This window comes from Salvelinus fontinalis, chromosome 12, assembly GCF_029448725.1.
Source record: "Salvelinus fontinalis isolate EN_2023a chromosome 12, ASM2944872v1, whole genome shotgun sequence".
NCBI lineage: Eukaryota > Metazoa > Chordata > Actinopteri > Salmoniformes > Salmonidae > Salvelinus > Salvelinus fontinalis.
The window spans coordinates 3,867,143-3,887,065 of NC_074676.1; the positions used below are offsets into that span (position 1 = coordinate 3,867,143).

The following is a 19,923-nucleotide window of genomic DNA, read 5'->3' on the forward strand; positions in this document are numbered from 1 at the left end:
GCGCTAAAACATCCGCCAACCCACAAAGAAGGGTACGTTCACGGGTATCATTACCTGCGCTGTGCAGCCGAACAACTTCTTAACTATCAAACAGCCATTCCATTTTCACTAACAAAAATTATATATTTAGGGATAAAGTACAGAAGGACACTCAGTATGGATGAAGAATACGATGTTATTGTTCTCGGGACCGGCCTAACGGTGAGAACTGACAAAAGCAATATAGTACAACCGTCCAACAATGGTCAGAGCTACTAACCTAGGTGTGTAGGCTAATCTGTAGGCTAATGTCATGGCCAACAAGCCGCTAACTGACGTTGGTGCTAAATTAGCTTGCTTGCTCGTTTGTTAGATCTCAAATTTCAGATTTTGTTTCTCAGGAAATCGGTGTCTACTATGTTTCTCAGTAGTGTTATCCGAGTGTGGTGATACTTTCCCCAGTCAGCAACAAGGGACAGCTCCCATACAACAGTATTTCCAATGATTTTCCCTATAGTAAAATGTAGCTAATTAGCTATGCTAAGTAGTTACTGTATCAGTTACGGTAGCTAGTTGTGTTGTTAGCTAGCTGGGCTTACATTTTTCTTTACTGTGTTGTTTAAACTGTTTACACATTTAAAACATTTTTTTTTTTTTTTACATATCTTTATGTGTAGCTACCTAGCTGACGTATCATTTTCTTCCATAGGAATGCATTCTGTCTGGAATTATGTCAGTGAAGGGGAAGAAGGTGCTTCATATGGACAGGAACTCTTACTATGGAGCAGAGAGTGCGTCCATCACGCCACTGGAAGATGTAAGCAAAGGCACACCAGATGAATATGACCCTTTTCATACTATAATGCCGAACCATACTTAGCTCACTGGGATATTTTCTTTACACATATTCCCTTCCGGCAACTATGGTGGATCCTTAACTAGGCCAGCCCAGTAATTGGTTTAACTTGGCTCAGTAGTGTCAAAAGGGTTTTAGATTATTAACCTTAGGTTCCACAGCCCCCACTGTGTGGTGCTATCACACCGATAGTAATATGCTACATTATGTATGCTATGACTCACATCTCAGTGTTATATCAATAGTTGAGGCACAGCTGAGTTTCAGATACTCAAAATCTGACAGTTTTATTGTTAAATAAACTAAGTCATTAATGAAATTGATATAGTAATAATACAAAGTTGAATAATTTCTGTTTGTCTTATTCTTGTCCCCCTCCAGTTGTACAAGCGCTTCAGTCTTCCAGGCAAACCTCCAGAGTCCATGGGAAGAGGTCGGGACTGGAGCGTGGACCTCATCCCAAAGTTTCTGATGGCCAATGGTAGGAAAGCAATGTGGCGTCTATTCAATTCACTAGGATCCCAAACAGAACCAAATGGAATGAGACTGTGAGGAACCAACGTGGATTTGTCCAATAGAAACTTTTGTTTTCGTTGCAAAACGTTTTACATTTGGGGTAAAGGGCTTCTGATGCAAAATGTTTTTTGTAACTGTTTGCTACGGTCATCGTCTAATGAATACACCCATGGTATTCTAGATATAATCCTCAGTGATGGTTTGTGTTCATTAGCCACGACACAGAAGAAAGGGGACGGTACAGAAAGGGACTACTTGGACTTGTCCAAAATGTTCCAAAATGTTATTAAAAAAATCTGTCGCATGCCCTAATGAACACAACCCACGTAAACTACTTTTTATGAATTATATCAAAGGCCTCTCCCTCAGCAGCTTGTTTTGTCTTGGTATACATCAGGATTGTTTTGACATGTTTTCCATTACATGCCTTAACAAACATTACCTCTTTTTTTTTCTTCTATACACAGGTCAGCTTGTGCGAATGTTGCTGATCACTCAGGTGACCCGTTACCTGGACTTCAAGGTAATCGAGGGCAGCTATGTCTACAAGAAGGGAGCGATCTACAAAGTGCCGGTTACTGAGACAGAGGCACTAGCCTCCAGTGAGTATATCAATGGGATTTTCATTTGCCTATTTCTATAATATAGGCTATGCCAGATGCTTTTATCCAAAGCGACATACAGTACAGTGAGTGCATACATTTTTTGTCAAGTTTAGAGAAAAAGATTTGTGTCACTCCTAGGGCTGTTGAGGTGCTGTATTAACGCCAAACCGGCGGTCAAAGATCATGAAGTCAGTCAAATTCCATGTGACTGTTTATTCATGGTAATTAGGCTTCTCCAATTAGGCTACTCAGCACTCTATTGTCCCTCTAATCACATCAATGCAAATCTAATCAAACACTTAATGAGAGCCCATGAGCTCATGTTGCATAATAGATTTGACAGGCTATGCAATACAGGCTATGCAATAGCCTCTATTAAAAAGAGGATCAGCTTTCTATATTTATCAACTTTCCTAATAAACTCAGCAAAAAAAGAAACGTCCCTTTTTCAGGACCCTGTCTTTAAAAGATCATTTGTAAAAATCCAAATAACTTCACAGATCTTCATTGTAAAAGGCTTAAACACAAGGCTTGTTCAATGAACCATAACAATTAATGAACATGCACCTGTGGAACAGTCATTAAGACACTAACAGCTTACAGACGGTAGGCAATTAAGGTCACAGTTATGAAAACGTAGGACACTAAAGAGGCCTTTCTACTGACTGAAAAACACCATAAGAAAGATGCCCAGGGTCCCTGCTCATCTGCGTGAACGTGCCTTAGGCATGCTGCAAGGAGGCATGAGGACTGCAGATGTGACCAAGGCAATAAATTGCAATGTCCGTACTGTGAGACGCCTAAGACAGCGCTACAGGGAGACAGGACGGACAGCTGGTCGTCCTCGCAATGGGAGACCACGTAACAACACCTGCACAGGATCGGTACATCCGAACATTACACCTGCGGGTCAGGTACAGGATGGCAACAACAACTGCCCGAGTTACACCAGGAACGCACAATCCCTCCATCAGTGCTCAGACTGTCCGCAATAGTCTGAGAGAGGCTGGACTGAGCTTGTAGGCCTGTTGTAAGGCAGGTCCTCACCAGACATCACCGGCAACAATGGGCACAAACCCACCATTGCTGGACCAGACAGGACTGGCAAAAAGTGCTCTTCGCTGACGAGTTGTGGTTTTGTCTCACCAGGGGTGATGGTCGGATTCGCGTTTATCGTCGAAGGAATGAGCGTTACACCTAGGCCTGTTCTCTGGAGGGGGATCGAGGTGGAGGATCCGTCAAGGTCTGGGGCGGTGTGTCACAGCATCATCGGACTGAGCTTGTTGTCATTGCAGGCAATCTCAACGCTGTGCGTTACAGGGAAGACATCCTCCTCCCTCATGTGGTACCCTTCCTGCAGGCTCATCCTGACATGACCCTCCAGCATGACAATGCGACCAGCCATACTGCTCGTTGTGTGCGTGATTTCCTGCAAGATAGGAATGTCAGTGTTCTGCCATGGCCAGCGAAGAGCCCGGATCTCAATCCCGTTGAGCATGCCTGGGACCTGTTGGATTGGAGGTTGAGGGCTAGGGCCATTCCCCCCCAGAAATGTCCGTGAACTTGCAGGTGCCTTGGTGGAAGAGTGGGGTAACATCTCACAGCAGGAACTGGCAAATCTGGTGCAGTCCATGAGGAGGAGATGCACTGCAGTACTTAATGCAGCTGGTGGCCACACCAGATACTGACTGTTACTTTTGATTCCGACCCCCTGCTTTGTTCAGGGACACATTATTTCCATTTCTGTTAGTCACATGTCTGTGGAACTTGTTTGGTTTATGTCTCAGTTGTTGAATCTCGTGTTCATACAAATATTTACACATGTTAAGTTTGCTGAAAATAAACGCAGTTGACAGTGAGAGAACGTTTCTTTTTTTGCTGAGTTTATTAAGCACAGTGCTTATCTTTACAACAGGAGTATAGCCTACTTGGTTGGCATGAAAATGAGCCACGGGAAAAACGTACTCCATTCTCTATTTAAGTGCATAGATTATATCTATTGTTTCCCACTGACCCTGTTTTGAGACGGGTGCATGATAATGGTCCATTCTAAATCAAAACAAATTTCACACATATATTATTTTGTATTTGTAAATACAAGATGAAATCAAGAATAGTCTGATGGGTGACAATATTAGCCTATCACTTGTGAATTATATATTGTCACTTGTGAATGATGAGAAACTTGCTTCTTTTTGCGACTTTTTCTAATCATAGTCGCACACTTCATGTAGCCTGGCCTATATGTTTTGATAAGGTTTGTATCACAACTAAAGTGGCCAAATAACTTCTTAAAATGAAGCACATTAATCCGCTTTACAAAGGGTGTAGAGCCTAAGTGGAAAACATACGTAGCGCGTGAGTTTTAATTTTGGGGAAGATAATTTTCACCATAAAAATGCACCTGTATAATAAAAGCATTACATTCATAATTGCATTTGTGCTCACTTTAGAGAATTGTGTTTTCCTGCTAATGGAACATTTGCGCTTATAGCCTACTGCCGTGTGTGCATTGCTGCACTTATAATTGTGAATAAATAGCTTAATAGTCTCTTGTCTGGATTATATTTAAATGTGAAGACTGTATATTATCAAATCAATTCTCCAGGTTGAATTATTGCGTGATTAAACTAATCATGTAAACATTAACTATATAGTCGGGGCACCACGGGAAAATGTTTAGCGTTAGAGTTATAATTTCCCGACTAACTCTTCAGATATTTTAATATCTTATCAATTAGTCTTCCATTAATGATTATTAATTGCCTCATCAGTTCTCATTACTGAACGTCGCAAACCCTTGGATATCTGCATGAAACCTAGTTAAAATCATGAATTGGCAATATACAAATTGGCTTAATTATTTATTTACTAACTAACTAATTACATAAAACAAACAGTAGATATTGGTTACTAACAATGATAGAAAAGTCCCTAGTTGGCTAAGCCGATATGACTGCAAAGGAAAGGGGTGGGGACTGCGAGAGCGAATGGATTCACTACTCACAGTGGATAATTATAATCATTGAAATGCTAATCCTTTGCACATGAACAGCCGCTCATTCGAGAATAATTGCAATGTATATATTTACACCCGTATGTCGTTGTTGTCTCTCCGTTGAAAACACTCAATCGTCCTGTAGAGTTCATCAGAGTCTCTGCTTAACTTTCCCAGAAGTAACAATGTCTTTCATGGTTGCAGGTGGTTAGAATGGATTTTTGTAGGTGGTTAGAATTGAGACTGTTCTGAGGGCAAAAGTGGGGGGTGCAATTCAATATTAGGAAGGTGTCCTTAATGTTTTGTACACTGTATATACCAGCAGAAGCTTTTATCCAAAGTGACTTAAGGGGAGTGAGTGCAGGAATTTAAGCCACAAATGAACCCACAACCTTTCACCTGAGCCACACAGGACCACATTCTTAGTCTTAATTCAAAAGGTTTTTATTTTTCTGTCTGACTTTTTTTGCACCCGCTTAGGTTTGATGGGGATTTTCGAGAAGAGACGTTTCAGGAACTTCTTGATCTTCGTTGCCAACTATGATGTGAACGATCCCAAAACCATGGAGGGTGTCGACCCCAACAAGGCGACAATGCGTGACCTGTACAAGAAGTTCAGCCTGGGCCAGGATGTGATGGACTTTACTGGCCACGCCCTCGCGCTCTACAGGACAGATGAGTAAGTGGCTGTATCTGAAATGGCACCCTATTCACAATATATAGTGCACAAATTTTTACCAGGTCCCATAGGGGTCTGGTAAAAAGTAGTGCACTGTATAGGGAATAGGGTTGCCTTTTCAGACACAGACTGTGCCGTCATCACCACCACTACTTGAGTTGAGATGGCACATAGGCTGTTTCACTTCCCTTACTACTTGTGTATCAACTTTAATATATTTTTATGTTTCTTGCTGTTCTATTTATCATTTTATTTATTGTGAATGCCCAAATAGAGTATTAAGTCACATGAAAGATTTGTAGGCACCAATCAATAGCCAAGATAGTCAGCTTTCCGCAGACACCCAGCTTTTGCAGATAGTGGTACCATTCTCATACCAGACTGATTTGAATAAAACAAATCTAATAGGGTCCCCAAACATGGGGACTTTACATTTTAACAAGTGCCAAATTTAAAATATTTAGAAGCATTTATGATGGCTTATTCATGAACGTTATAATGAAGTGTTATCTCTTTGTTTGATCTCAGCTACCTGGACCAGCCCTGCATCGACACCATCAACAGGATTAAGCTCTACAGTGAGTCTCTGGCCAGATACGGCAAGAGTCCTTACCTCTACCCTCTCTACGGCCTGGGGGAGCTGCCACAAGGCTTTGCCAGGTAAGATTCACTTGTTTACCTCCTCCCCGCCATTATCATTTGTCCATCTTAAGCCTTTTGGTTGATGAGCCCAAGGTTTAATTCCCGCAGGGATCACATACTCACACTGAAAATGTGTACACTCACTGCAGCATAAGTGTAAAAGCGTCTGCTCAGCGGCACTAATAATAAGAACCAATGCCATGCTCCACTATTCACCTGTGTCTTTGAATGTATTTCTCTTCCTCTAGGTTGAGTGCTATCTATGGTGGGACCTACATGCTGAACAAGCCCATAGAAGAGATTGTTATGGAGAATGGGAAGGTAGTGGGGGTCAAGTCAGAGGGAGAGGTAAGATTTTGTCAAATGTGTATATATAAAATATTGTTTGATATTAGTTCTTAATGGCGATTTAATTAGGGCGGTGTATACAACCAACAGATTTTGAATGTTTCCAGATGGAAGTTGGCTAACCCTATGCCTTACCCAAAACGTAAACTTCACCCTTACTCTAACCCATCCTAACCTTAACCCTAACCACTACCATCTCACCTTCCCTCTCTAGATAGCCCGCTGTAAGCAGCTGATCTGTGACCCCAGCTACGTCATGGACAGAGTCAGCAAGGTTGGCCAAGTGGTCCGTATCATCTGTGTCATGAGCCACCCCATCAAGAACACCGGCGACGTCAACTCCTGCCAGATCATCATCCCTCAGATCCAGGTCAACAGGAAACACGGTGAGACTCCTGGATACCTAGCCTACATAATAATAATACACTTAATAATACATTCGGAACCATACATACCACATTCACAAGCAGTAGATAAGCATTTCATAAATCCTTGTGTTGTGTTTAAGTTGTCACTGAAATATGTTGTGACTCTTTGAATGGTGTTGACCGTGTTCATAGAATTTTTTTAAAAGGGGAGGGCCCTGGAAAAAATGCAGATGTTCAGTTTCAAAACATTTAGCTAGTTTTTATCCTACTGAACACCACCTAGTAGAGCTTAGTGAATGATATGTCACCGATCTGTTGTGTTTTCATTTCAGACATCTACGTGTGTATGATCTCCTCGGCCCACAACGTGGCAGCGCAGGGCAAGTACATTGCCATCGCCAGCAGCGTAGTGGAGACCAATGACCCAGAGAAGGAGCTCAAACCGGCCCTGGATCTATTGGAGCCCATTGAACAGAAGTAGGCCTTTGATTCTATACAGTGCATTCGGAAGGTTTTCAGACCCCTTCCCTTTTTCCACATTTTGTTACGTTACAGCCTTATTCTAAAATTGATTAAATAACATTTCCTCGTCAATCTACACACAATACCCCATAATGACAAAGCGAAAACAGGTTAAGACATTTTTTCAAGTTTATTCAAAATAAAAAACAGAAGTACCTTATTTACTTAAGTATTCAGACCCTTTGCTATGAGACTTAAAATTTAGTTAATCCTTGATGTTTCTATAACTTGATTGGAGTCCACCTGTGCTAAATTCAATTGATTGGACATGATTTAGAAAGGCACACACCTGTCTATATAAGGTCCCACAGTTGACAGTGCATGTCAGAGCAAAAACCAAGCCATGAGGTTGAGGGAATTGTCGTAGAGCTCCGAGACAGGATTATGTCGAGGCACAGGTCTGGGGAAGGGTACCAAAAAAGGTACAGCATTGAAGGTCCCCAGGAACACTGTGGCCTCCATTATTCTTAAATTTGAGAAGTTTGGAACCACCAAGACTCTTCCTAAAGTGGCCGCCCGGCCAAACTGAGCAATCGGGAGAGAAGGGTCTTGGTCAGGGAGGTGACCAAGAACCTGATGGTCACTCTGACAGTGCTCCAGAGTTCCTCTGTGGAGATGGGAGAACCTTCCAGAAGGACAACGATCTCTGCAGCACTCCACCAATCAGGCCTTGATGGTAGAGTGGCCAAATGGAAGCCACTCTTCAGTAAAAGGTACATGACAGCCCGCTTGGAGTTTTCCAAAAGGCACCTAAAAGACTCCCAGACCATGAGAAACAAGATTCTCTGGTCTGATGAAACCAAGATTGAACTTTTTGGTCTGGAGGAAAGCTGGCATCATCCCTACGGTGAAGCATGGTGGTGGCAGCATCATGCTGTGGGGATGTTCTTCAGTGGCAGGGACTGGGAGACTAGTCAGGGTCGAGGGAAAGATGAACGGAGCAAAGTACAGAGAGATCCTTGATGAAAACCTGTTCTAGGGCACTCAGGACCTCAGACTGGGGCGAATGTTTCCAACAAGACAACAACCCCACTTTCTAACAGGACAACAACCCTAAGCACACAGCCAAGACAGCGCAGGAGTGGCTTCGGGACAAGTCTCTGAATGTCCTTGAGTGGCCCAGCCAGAGCCCGGACTTGAACCAGATCGAACATCTCTTGAGAGACCCTAAAATAGCTGTGCAGCGATGCTCCCCATCCAACCTGACAAAGCTTGAGAGGATCTGCAAAGAAGAATGGGAGAAACTCACCAAATACAAGTGTGCCATGCTTGTAGCGTCATACCCAAGAAGACTCGAGGCTGTAATCACTGCCAAAGTACTGCGTAAAGGGTCTGAATACTTATGTAAATGTTTTATTTAAGTTTAAAAAATGATGCATTAGCAAAAATGTCAATCTCATTATGGGGTATTGTGTGTAGATTAAGGGGGAAAAACTGCTTTCATGAATTTTAGAATAAGGCTGTAACAACAATGTGGAATAAGTCAAGGGGATCTGAATACTTTCCAAATGCACTGTAGTATGTTAGGGCTCACATCACTGGAATTCAATGCTGTAATATTATTTTCACATGACTGAGGTGTAATGCACTTTGTTAGCTCCAAATTCATGTTTCCTTACCCTGTTGAAACCTTCTCTCCTCAGGTTTGTGAGCATCAGCGATCAGTATGCACCAACTGACATGGGAAAAGACAGCCAGGTGAGTGCATATTTCCTAATCCTCTTGTTGGGCTGCACTTTGAAATCGACAGGAGGCTCAAACATTTTCTGAACACTAAACACGTTTCCATCCAGTTTTTATACGAGTCAAGTCATATTTAAAAAAACAAATAATAATAATGATAGCCGTAATGGAAACAGGACGTTTTGGTGTAATTTTATAAATGCCGACAGGTAATTTGTTGGTTCGACATGGTGGGATCTTTTTGTGTCTGAAATGGCGGTGGTAACAACTTTATGCGAAAAATACTGATATAAAAACTAGCATATCGAGGTAAATTTGGAGTCAAGTGATATGGTGTGTGGTCCTCCCACTACGACTTGGGAAACCATGTAGTTTTATTAGGCTACAGATGAAATACTATAAATGGTGATGAATTTCACAGGGTGATAAGTTTGATGCTGCTTTCCAATAAATATCGAGGGTCTTATTCTGGTGACATTATGATTGATGCTTGACTGCCGTTTGACAAATAAATATGTTCTCGCTCTTATCCATAATCTTATAATGTAGACTAGCCAACCCACAAAGCCTACCCCGCACTACAGTATCTGCAAGATATTGGCTAGAGTGCAGGTGCCAAGACCAGGAGTAGGCACATTTTGCTATGTAACACAACATTTTTTAGGTAGAGGTGGAAACACATTGAACTTTAGATTTGTATTTGCTACATGAACATTTAAGTGAAAAAATACATTGTGTGTACTGATTTCTATCGGCTACACGTCCATTTGGTGAAAACATGGCACTGGTGGGAATATTTGCATGAAAATCTGTCACCAATTGGATGGAAACCTAGCTATAGCCTATTCATTCATAGGCCTGTATACATGATTGGTTTGACTTTTTCCCCCCCCTCTTTCCCTTCAATGCATCTGGGATATCTGCAGATATTTATCTCCCGTACGTATGATGCAACGACCCACTTCGAGACCACCTGTGACGACATCAAGGACATCTACAAGCGCGTGATGGGCACTGAGTTTGACTTTGCAGAGATGGAGCGCACGAAGAATGACATCTTTGGAGACGCAGGTGATCAGTGATAGTATAACCAACATGTCAGTGTTCAGACGGCTCCAAATCTTAAACTGGTTTATAATCCAAATGCATTGTTGGAATCTGTATCTATGACCCTTTAAAACAATGGAAATATGTTTGTAGAAAAAAATAAAGAAATACGTTTACTGGCATGCGGACAATTTTGGGTGGCTGCGTTTTATAATGAATTTGACAGTTGGTTAAGAACATGCAATGATCACATTGTGTACCATCATGAAGTTTTCAAATTCTGACATGTGAATGTCGCCAAAGAGTTTTATTCAGGGGTTTATACGTAGTCTATAATTGTGATATAAATTGTATTTTTACATAAGGTAATATTCTGTGTTAAAGTGAAATAAATAAATATTTTATCTGTAATAGAGAAAAGAACCATGGTCACTCTTTTTCTGCGTGTGTATGAAAAAAAGATGGAGAACATTTAGTCCATTTCTTTATCGCAAAGGTGCAATACATGTATTTACAAACATACAAATAAATACACTAACACAGAGCTCTGCATTGAAGTGGATGTCATCGTTACTCTATACAGAATCTACCTCCTTTTAGAAAATTATTAAGAATAAATAAATCTACACAAAATGTAACTAAATAATGCAATGATTTACACTAAGGTAGCAAAAAAAAAGACTAAAACGGCAATAAACAAAGCCTTGCTATAAACATAACTTACTGAGAATTATTTTAATCTTACACCACTGATTTAGATCAGTGTGTCAAACTCCCAATGACCCCCTAAAGAGCAGATTTTGGAGTATCCCCTTCTGAGTCTGGTTATTCTCGAGGTTACAAGGTTTCCCTTGCCACTGTTCTTCTGCTTGCTCTTTAGAGTCTGGGTCAGGTTAATTTAAATCACTTTGTGACAGCTGTTGATAATGTACACTGAATTTCTGTCTGTAATAAATCCTTTTTTGTGGGGAGAAACTCATTCTCATTGGCTGTCCCTGGCTCCCCAGTAGGTGGGCCTGGCTGCCAAGTGCATGGGCCGGGCCCTGCCCAATCCATAGATTAGGGCCTAATTTATTTAAATTGACAAATTTCCTTACATGAACTGTAACTGAGAAAAATCTTTGAAATTGTTGCATGTTGTGTTTAATATTTTTGTTCTGTATAAAAAAGGCTTAAATCAAATTTGATTGATGTACTGAAGACTTCTGTCAGTTTAAGAAATAGTGCAAGTGTCACTCTGAGAAATCAGCAAGAAGGAGTTAATATTCATTGTGAATATCCCATGTTTTGCAAACGCTTTGTCTGCCGTTGTGTCTGCAAAATAAAGAAATAATTGTCAGAAACTAGCATTCTTGCGACTAAGAATCCCTATCTATTACAAAAATTGAAATGATGTTAAAGGTCCTACTAATTACCCGCAATCAACCCCAAAATACTATAAACTTAGCTAATCTTAACGAATGCAGTATAGGGAAAAAGTCTGATCTCTCACCAGTTATAAATACAGGTAGACGAGCTGATACATTCTGGACCTGCAGCCGGACTAGACAGTGGAGGTAGTTGGGTCGTGTCCTTGAAATGACGTCACATTCATGGTAGGGTAAGACCTCCACCATTCCAGCCTCCTGGCAGATGTCCATGAAGCTCTTTTTACCCTGTGCCTCAGCACTAGACCTGTAGAGGGAGGAATGATCAGTTCTGGCAGTTAGTTTGAATCTTAGTTTCCTTGAATTACAAAAATGACTCTGGCCTGGATTCAAACAAACACAGTGTTTTATTATCTGCACTGTGTTGAACATTTACAAGCGCAAGAATAAGCTTACCGTGCGTTCTCTTTCAGTTTCCGGCTGTCTTTGTAGTGCAAGAGCCATTTCCACTTCCCCTTTTTACTCAGCCCCTCCAGGAAACCAGACATTTTCTTAATGTTGCCTGGAAGAAAGAAAGACACATTGAGTAACTCACACACATCTATGCAATGTGGGAGGGGACATCACAGCCTGGCCCCAGATCTGTTTCATGCCAAACATCGGCCACAGCAGTTGGCAAGATGACACAAACTGATCTGGGACCAGGCTAGGGACATCCTAGTTGCTTACAGAGATTGACAGTTGTGGAAACATAATGAAATGTAACAAATGCACTTTGGTCTCTTGCAAATAGTGAAGTGTCCATACTGAGACTGAGTGTGTCCAGTGCTGCTCCTTCAAACACCACAAAACCGCCTTTGCTGAAGAGTTCTTGGTGGGTCAGGTTCACAATGTCATCAGGACGGTCAATACCAGCAAACAACACATTCTGAGACTTCTTCAATTCAAGCAAGTGAGGGACCTGAGGGTGAAACAGAAATCTCAAAATGACGTCAATGTAATACAACGGAAACCGATTTAGAAGGCTGGATTTCGAACCTGGATTGCTTATTCTTTTCCAGGAGTTTGAGATACTTTTATACGTCTACAACAGTCTTACCTCACAAATGTGTTCAGCAATATCTTCGTTCCTCAAGATAATGTATAGAGGGGATGAGGGACTATCCTTTCCAAGGCAGAATTGAGACTGTTCTACTGTTATGTGTCCCTCTGCTTCTAACAGCTCCTACAAAAATAACAAGCTTGTTTTTAAACATGGTGCAAGAATGAACTTTGGCTTTCATTGTTGTACAGCTTATGGTACGGTTTCGTACCCTGGTCCCAGATCTGTTTGCGCTGCATAGGCCATGGTCATTTGCCACTGACCATAGAAGTTTGCAAGACATCACAAACTGATCTAGGACCAGTCTAACATTTATGTTCATCTTACCTTTGTCTCGTTGAAGAATGGGTCGTCTGATGTCACCAGTATGTAGAACCTGAACTTGTTCTTACATGACTGTTTCACAACAGAGTTCAGATTATCATGCAGGCTGTCATACATGTCCTTCTTCATCTGACCACAGAACTCTTTGTCTTTGCTTGGGGCTCGAGACTTTGGCAAACTGTTTCTCTTTGCTTCTTCTCTCTTGAGTCTCTCGGTTCTGTGTGGGTACTTTCTGCCTGCACAGACCTCAGTCATCATGGCATGGTACGCCTCGAAACTTTCCGCAACCAGGTCTGAAACTTTGACGTGCGTCATCTCACTGCCCTTTGTATAGGAGAGTTTTTGAAGATGCTGTGGCATATCTCTGTCTGTTTCTTCAGGCATACCCTTCCTTTCAGGCATATCTATTTTTAACTTCTGCCCTGCGAGTGAAGGTAGTCCCTCCCAGTGTTCTTCCGAGCTTTCCTGTTCCTGCAGGTTGGAAAAGTGCACTGTCACAGCCGGGCTACAGGAGGAAGCTCGCTCTTCTACATTTGACCTGTGGTGTCTTGCTCGGTTGTACCTGCTGCTGCTACTCTTCTTTTTACGTTTTAGCATCTGGTTCATTCTCTCTGAGAAGATGAGGGTCTCCAGATCCACAGACGACTGAGTGAGGTCAGATTCGTCAGCGTTATGTGTATCATCCCACCTCTTGGAGAAGTCCAGAAATCTGCTCGAGCCCTGTCTGTCTGAGTTCGGAACTGTCCGTGTGTGCATGCTTGTTGAAGGTTTCAGAACGGGATAGTTTTCATAGGTGATTCTGTTTCCTTTGTGATCCAAAACTGTAACTAGGCATGGCTTTGCAAATGAGGAAACTTCCTCGTGCTCATCGTCCAAATCAATTTGGCTTTTGGAGGTGTTCCCACTCCTCTCTGACCTACAATACTTTAACCAGTCCTGTTTGTTCTCTTCCATACGGGTAAATATTTTGTCTGATTCTTCAGACTGGAAGGTGACTGAAGAAGAGGAAGTGCCTTGCTTGCTGAAGTCCAAAACATCATCAAATTCCCCTTTATCCCATTGCTGATACTGGCGTAAAGAGTTGATGAAGTCAAGTTTTGTTTTATTCAACTGGGATGTATTACTAGCGTGTTGGTCATCTGATATCCAATTTGTCTCTAGACTAGATTCAATGTTGTCTTGCTCTACGGCAGGCTCCTCACTTTCATCCGTAACATTATCTTGCAAACTTGCAATCTGTCTCCTCATTTCGGTGACATATGGTGTGTTATACGGGTGAGGATCAGTGTTTGAGTGGACAGGGGCAGCGGTTTGTTTGCTTTTGAGAACATCTGAAGACATAGGGTCAATATTCGTTTGTCCTTCTTTCCAGCTGTACTCTCCTCTGCTGCCTTCACTCTTGGAGAGATTCACAGCCATGGCAAGTTGTTGGCTGTATGGATGGGGCTCAGTAAAGTTGTGCCCTGAAAGGTTCTGAGAAGCTGCTGTAGGTCCACTTACTCCTGGGATACTCTGACGGATGGACTGTATGATAATCTCTGTTGAGGCAGGACACAAGTTAGTGTCTCCTTCCAAAGCGATTTCACTCAAGTCCCGAGTTAATGTTCTTTCTGTTGTTTCATTGGACAGGACTTCAAGGTGGATTGATGGCACAGAGAATGCTGCTTTCTGTGTTAGGGTGCTATGTGTTTTGGGATAGGAGTCAGGGAACCTATGCAGTGAATCGTGACTTGAAAGAGCATACAGGTCTTGTTCAGCAGGGGCAAGTCGCATATTTGAATAAGGATTGTTATTGTTTTTTTCCTTTGAAGAAGTATAGGGAGTGTTGAGAGGTGTGCTAGTGGCAATTGGCTTCTTGCGGGGTTCAGTCAATAATTGAGAGAACTGATTACCAATGGCTTCCAGATTATTTGGTTTGCTATTGTTGTTGCTGGATTTATGCAACATATTCTCTACAGAGCTAGGGCTGCTACCAAGACTTGGTTCATGTGGTTCACGATAAGCCTTTTCATTTTCAATAAGAGCAAAACCACTATTGAGGTTGGGACTGTTGGTGTCTTTCGAATCAGGCAAAAAAACAGTCTCCGGTGTGTGATGGTCATAAGACAATTCTGTAACGAAAGGTGGCTCATCTTGTGTAGGTGTTGGGCATCTGCCGAGGGGTTTGCTGACCCCATCGGCATCGCAGATAACCAAGCAGCCACTGTCGATGTCAGGAATCGGGATGTAACCATCGTCCACGATAGGGGTTGGGCATCTACTGACAGATTCAGTTCCCTTTGAAGCTTTTCTAAACATTTCACCTGAAAACAAATTATCCCTATGACACAAGTGAGTGTCGTGCACCTCGGTGTGCATGATATCCTTGCTATCCTTCTCTACGCCAATGAATGGTAATTCTACTCCAATAAATGGTATTTCTATCTGAGCACGCACTCTCTCTGGTGTCGGACTGTGTGAATGTAGAACATCTGTGTGTGCGATATCTTCCCTGGGAATTCCTACTCCAATCAGTGGTATTTCTACCTGGCCTGTCAGTACTTCTGACGTCTCGTCTTGAGAATGCTGGGGCCCTTGTGTGTCGATATCAGATTTACTCTGACCCGGCATCGATACCTGTTCCTGATCTTTAGAATCCCTAATCCCATTGGAATCAGTCTCAACTACTGTTGTTTTAGCCTCCCCTGAAACATCCTTGGACTGAATGGGCGTGTCGAACTCACCGACACAAGGCGTGTTCTCACCACATAGTGGAAATACTCTCGTGGTCGGTACCTCATCTTTCGATTTAATCTCACCCTGCATCTCTAGCAGTACTCTAGTAGTGCCAATAGAAACCTCCCCAACCTGCTCCATTGGTTGTACCTCACCGGGGGAAGCATTTCTATCGTTCACCGCAGTGGGTTCTTCGTCTATATACAGCTTGCTATACAGTTTCACAGGTAGTATGGAATCATTTCCACTATGCACCACTGATGGTGTTTCTTTTTGGGAACCATTTTCATTATGTGATAACTCTGTTGGTGTTTCAGCTACCGAACTATTCCCACCACATACTGCAGCTGCTGCTTTATCGCCCGACTCTTTTTCATAATTCACCGCTGGTAGTGCCTCATCTCTAGTATCATTCCCTTCCTGCAATGCAGTTTGCACCTCATTTTTGGAGTTCCCATCATTCCGTGACACACCTTTGGGAATCTTTTCATCATGCATTGCTTTGAGTGCCGTACCAATGGAATCATTCCCAGCAGGTTGTGCATTGATTTCCTTGTTTGTGGTGTCTTTCCCAACATGCACTGCTTCTGGTTTTGCTGCTTCAACAGAATCCTTCACGCTATGATATGCTTTGTGCGTTTTTGACTCACTGCCATCACAGATGGCAACGTAAGACCCATCTCTGGGTTCACTTGCATTACGCTCAACTCTGTCAGCCATATTGGTAACGTCACCATCCCCCAGCACCTTTGTGCATGACATTGTTTTGACTGAATCGTTATCTTTAACTTGTTGCGCCTCATCAACATCTTTAGATTCCATGGTTTTAAGACTTGCTATGTTATGTACTCCATCGTGGCTCCTCTCTTCCTTTTGGATTTCCTTTTTGGCTTTGCCCTCCAAACCCCGGGCAATTCTTTGAGTCTCCAGGACCTTTTCTTGATTAATGTACACACTTGCTGCCTGTTCACACAAGAGAATGTACGATCCATCACTTTCCAAAGTTCTTCTGTTAGGGGACACATCATTTTGGAGGGTACCATTGCTGTCATTCTCATGGTTGTTAGTTTCTTCATCATCCAGTTCACTCGCTTTGTCTGACGTCATGCTGTCCACACGGTCTCTGTAAACCTGTAGAGAAAAGAGACAAGCAAAATAAACAATTGTGTATTCTGTCAACAAAATATTGATTGGAAAACATTTGTGCTTTACATATATAATATATTTATTTTCTAACCTTTAACTCAAGACCTGTACTTTGTTTGTGAAAAGAGATGATTTCTTTGTGGAGTCCACTTTCTGATTGGTATACTGGAAGATTTTTAAAATCTATTCTTTGCTTGGACTCAGGGGAGTCCTTTGTGTCTACAGTGAAATCTAACACAGTCGATGTTGTTTTCACTGAAAGGTCCAATACCTCAGGTTCCAAGCTTAACGGTTGTGATTCTTTTTTACCCACATTACTAAGGTCCAAAACTTCAGGTTCTGGGAGCCTGGAAAGGGCAATATAAGCAGGGGAACTTGTCTTGGTCTCAGATGTAACCTGGGCTTGTACCATTCCATGATCCACTTCTGTAGAATCTTTTTCCTCCATACATAGAAGACTTGGGTCTGCCTGGAAGAACCTAGCAGTGGACCTGCTGTAGAAAAGACCTATCCACATGTGGATGATGAGCTGAACCTGTTCGTTTGTGTCCTCAATGTTGAAATCCCATGGGCTGTACAGAGAGAGGGTGCAGAGGGTTGAAGGAAAGGGACACAGAGAAATCAAAATCCAGTCAAACAATTAGTCTGTGGAGTAATATAGAATAAGCTTTCTGTCTCTAGCAAGCTCTTCACTTATGCATCTAGTAGTTAGAAGAAAATTTTAACATAAAAAACTAAAAATATTTTTATTTACACTGAGCAAAATTATAAGTGCAACATGTAGTGTTGGTCCCATGTTTCATGGGCTGAAATAAAAGACCCCAAAAATGTTCCTTGCGCACAAAAAGCTTCTCTCAAATGTTTTGCACAAATTTGTTTACATCCCTGTTGGTGAGCATTCCTACTTTGCCAAGATAATCCATCTACCTGACAGGTGTCGCATATCTAGAAGCTGATTAAACAGCATGATAATTGCACAAGTGCACCTTGTGCTGGGGACAATAAAAGGTCACTAAAATGTGCAGTTTTGTCACACAACACAATGATACAGATGTCTCAAGTTTTTAGGAAGCGTGCAATTGGCATGCTGACTGCAGGAATGTCCACCAAAGCTGTTGCCAGAATTTCATGTTAATTTCTCTACCATTAACCGCCTCCAATGTCATTTTAGAGAATTTGGTAGTATGTTCAACCAGCCTCGGACCACTGTCAGAAACCGTCTCAGGGAAGCTCATCTGCGTGCTCATCGTCCTCACCAGGGTCTTCCTGACTGCAGTTCGGCATCATAACCGACTTCAGTGAGCAAATGCTCACCTCCGATGGCCACTGGCACGCTGGAGAAGTGTGAACTTCACAGATGAATAGATGGCAGATAGCATGTACGGTGTCGTGTGGGTGATCTGTTTCCTGATGTGTGAACACAGTGCCCCATGGTGGTGGGGTTATGGTATGGGCAGGCATAAGCTACGGACAATGAACACAATTTAATTTTATCGATGGTAATTTGAATGCACAGAGATCCTGAGGCCCATTGTCGTGCCATTCACCTGCCTCCATCACCTCGTTTCAGCATGATAATGCACAGGCCCATGTCGCAAGGATCTGTACACAATTCCTGGAAGCTGAAAAGGACCCTGTTTTTCCATGGCCTGCATACTCACCAGACATGTCACCCATTGAACATGTTTGGGATGCTCTGGATCGACGTGTATGACAGCGTGTTTCAGTTCCCGCCAATATCCAGCAATTTGGCACAAACATTGAAGAGGAGTGGGACAGTATTCCACCGGCCACAATCAACAGCCTGATCAACAATATGTGAAGGAGATGTCGCGCTGCATGAGGCAAATGGTGGTCACACCAGATACTGACTGGTGTTCTGATCCACGCCCCTACCCTTTTTAAGGTATCTGTCACCAACAGATTCATATCTGTATTCCCAGTCATGTGAAATCCATAGATTAGGGCCTAATGAATTTATTTAAATTGACTGATTTCTTTATTTGAAGTGTAACTCTTTGAAATTGTTGCATGTTGCGTTTATATTTTTGTTCAGTGTAAATTACAAATTCTAAGTACATACCCATGTAGGGCTCTAATAACTGTTTTATCCATAGGGTCGTTGGTAAACTTGCTGTCTGAATTAAAGTCATAGTTTTCCTTCCACAGCCTTGTCACTTGAACCGAGCTGTCTTTTTCGATGAACCGCCGTAACCGACGGAACTTCTGCCTGCGCCCAATTCCTTTGCTCATGGATTCTGGAGCCACCCCGGGTTCCTCCCCGAGTTCCTTCCTGTTCTGGTCCTGCTCCTGACACAGGAAGGTCCGTAGTGCTTGAGTTCCGTCACCATAGACCATATCCTTGCGATGCGGCTGAAGTCCCTCCGAAATTGGGACTTGGAGGGTTGAACCTGACAAACCCAATAGTAGAGAGGAGGATGGCGGCAGTGAGTAAGAATGCTCTTGTGAGACTAACACAACCCGCTCCCCACTCCCCACCACCAGCCCCTTGGGTGACGGAGACTGAGGGGGAAGTTTAAGCCTAGCAACAGAAGGGTGCTTCAGCAGTGCATGAAGGACAGACTCTGGTTCACCATCTGACTCATGAGGAGAGCTGCCATCTTTGACACTGTTGTCACTTATAACCAAACTTGGACAGCATTCTTGTTGCTGAAGAGCCAGTTGGTCCAGTACTTTGTCGTTACTGGTACTGAGGGCCAAATCGGCCAATAGGGTCAGAGCATCTGCTGGTGGGCATGATGCATCACTGGCATCTTTCTTCACTGTGCGAGGCCTACCCCTACTGACAACACGCCTGACATCAGGGTTTAGTGTCAGTAGTTGGGGGGATATAGGCTGTGCTACTTTCTCTTTTTCAAAAGAAGCTGGTGTGTGATAGTGCAACCACCCTGTAGAAACAAAAGAGAACAGAGAAAAGAGACAGAAGAAACAGTATGAAAACAAAAAACACGGAGTAGCGTATAGTGATAATTAATATTTTGACATTTGCATTGTCGTACGGCAGT

General features: G+C 42.5%; 2 protein-coding genes across 4 annotated transcripts in view; one reads left to right on the forward strand and one right to left on the reverse strand.

The window, feature by feature from the left end:
• Nucleotides 1-18: 18 nt before the first annotated feature.
• Nucleotides 19-10,788, forward strand: LOC129866657 (rab GDP dissociation inhibitor beta-like). Its single transcript, XM_055939436.1, has 11 exons — nucleotides 19-201; nucleotides 689-796; nucleotides 1,217-1,316; nucleotides 1,819-1,953; nucleotides 5,435-5,633; nucleotides 6,162-6,293; nucleotides 6,524-6,623; nucleotides 6,838-7,009; nucleotides 7,324-7,468; nucleotides 9,157-9,211; nucleotides 10,123-10,788. The coding sequence occupies exons 1-11, from the start codon at nucleotides 157-159 to the stop codon at nucleotides 10,276-10,278; spliced, it is 1,347 nt and encodes a 448-aa protein (XP_055795411.1). The 5' UTR covers nucleotides 19-156; the 3' UTR covers nucleotides 10,279-10,788.
• Nucleotides 10,711-19,923, reverse strand: part of LOC129866654 (uncharacterized) — a 33,881-nt gene continuing 24,668 nt past the window's right edge. Inside the window, exons 15-22 of one of the 3 annotated variants that reach the window (XM_055939434.1) lie at nucleotides 18,981-19,308; nucleotides 16,989-17,469; nucleotides 13,040-16,882; nucleotides 12,710-12,835; nucleotides 12,418-12,571; nucleotides 12,067-12,172; nucleotides 11,736-11,917; nucleotides 10,711-11,557 (exon numbers count right to left, since the gene is read on the reverse strand). In XM_055939434.1, the coding sequence (XP_055795409.1) occupies nucleotides 11,457-11,557; nucleotides 11,736-11,917; nucleotides 12,067-12,172; nucleotides 12,418-12,571; nucleotides 12,710-12,835; nucleotides 13,040-16,882; nucleotides 16,989-17,469; nucleotides 18,981-19,308 (5,321 nt within the window). In that variant the 3' untranslated portion in view covers nucleotides 10,711-11,456. Of the gene's footprint in view, nucleotides 11,558-11,735; nucleotides 11,918-12,066; nucleotides 12,173-12,417; nucleotides 12,572-12,709; nucleotides 12,836-13,039; nucleotides 16,883-16,988; nucleotides 17,470-18,980; nucleotides 19,807-19,923 lie in introns of all 3 variants that reach the window. The other 2 variants (XM_055939433.1, XM_055939432.1) reach the window with 2 other exon arrangements.

Excerpts from the sequence above, each read along its gene's own strand:
- LOC129866657 (XM_055939436.1), top strand. The coding sequence starts at position 157 with ATGGATGAAGAATACGATGTTATTGTTCTCGGGACCGGCCTAACG. Across the intron at positions 5,634-6,161 it reads GCGCTCTACAGGACAGATGA|CTACCTGGACCAGCCCTGCA; the intron begins GTAAGTGGCTGT and ends GTTTGATCTCAG. Across the intron at positions 6,624-6,837 it reads GGGTCAAGTCAGAGGGAGAG|ATAGCCCGCTGTAAGCAGCT; the intron begins GTAAGATTTTGT and ends TTCCCTCTCTAG.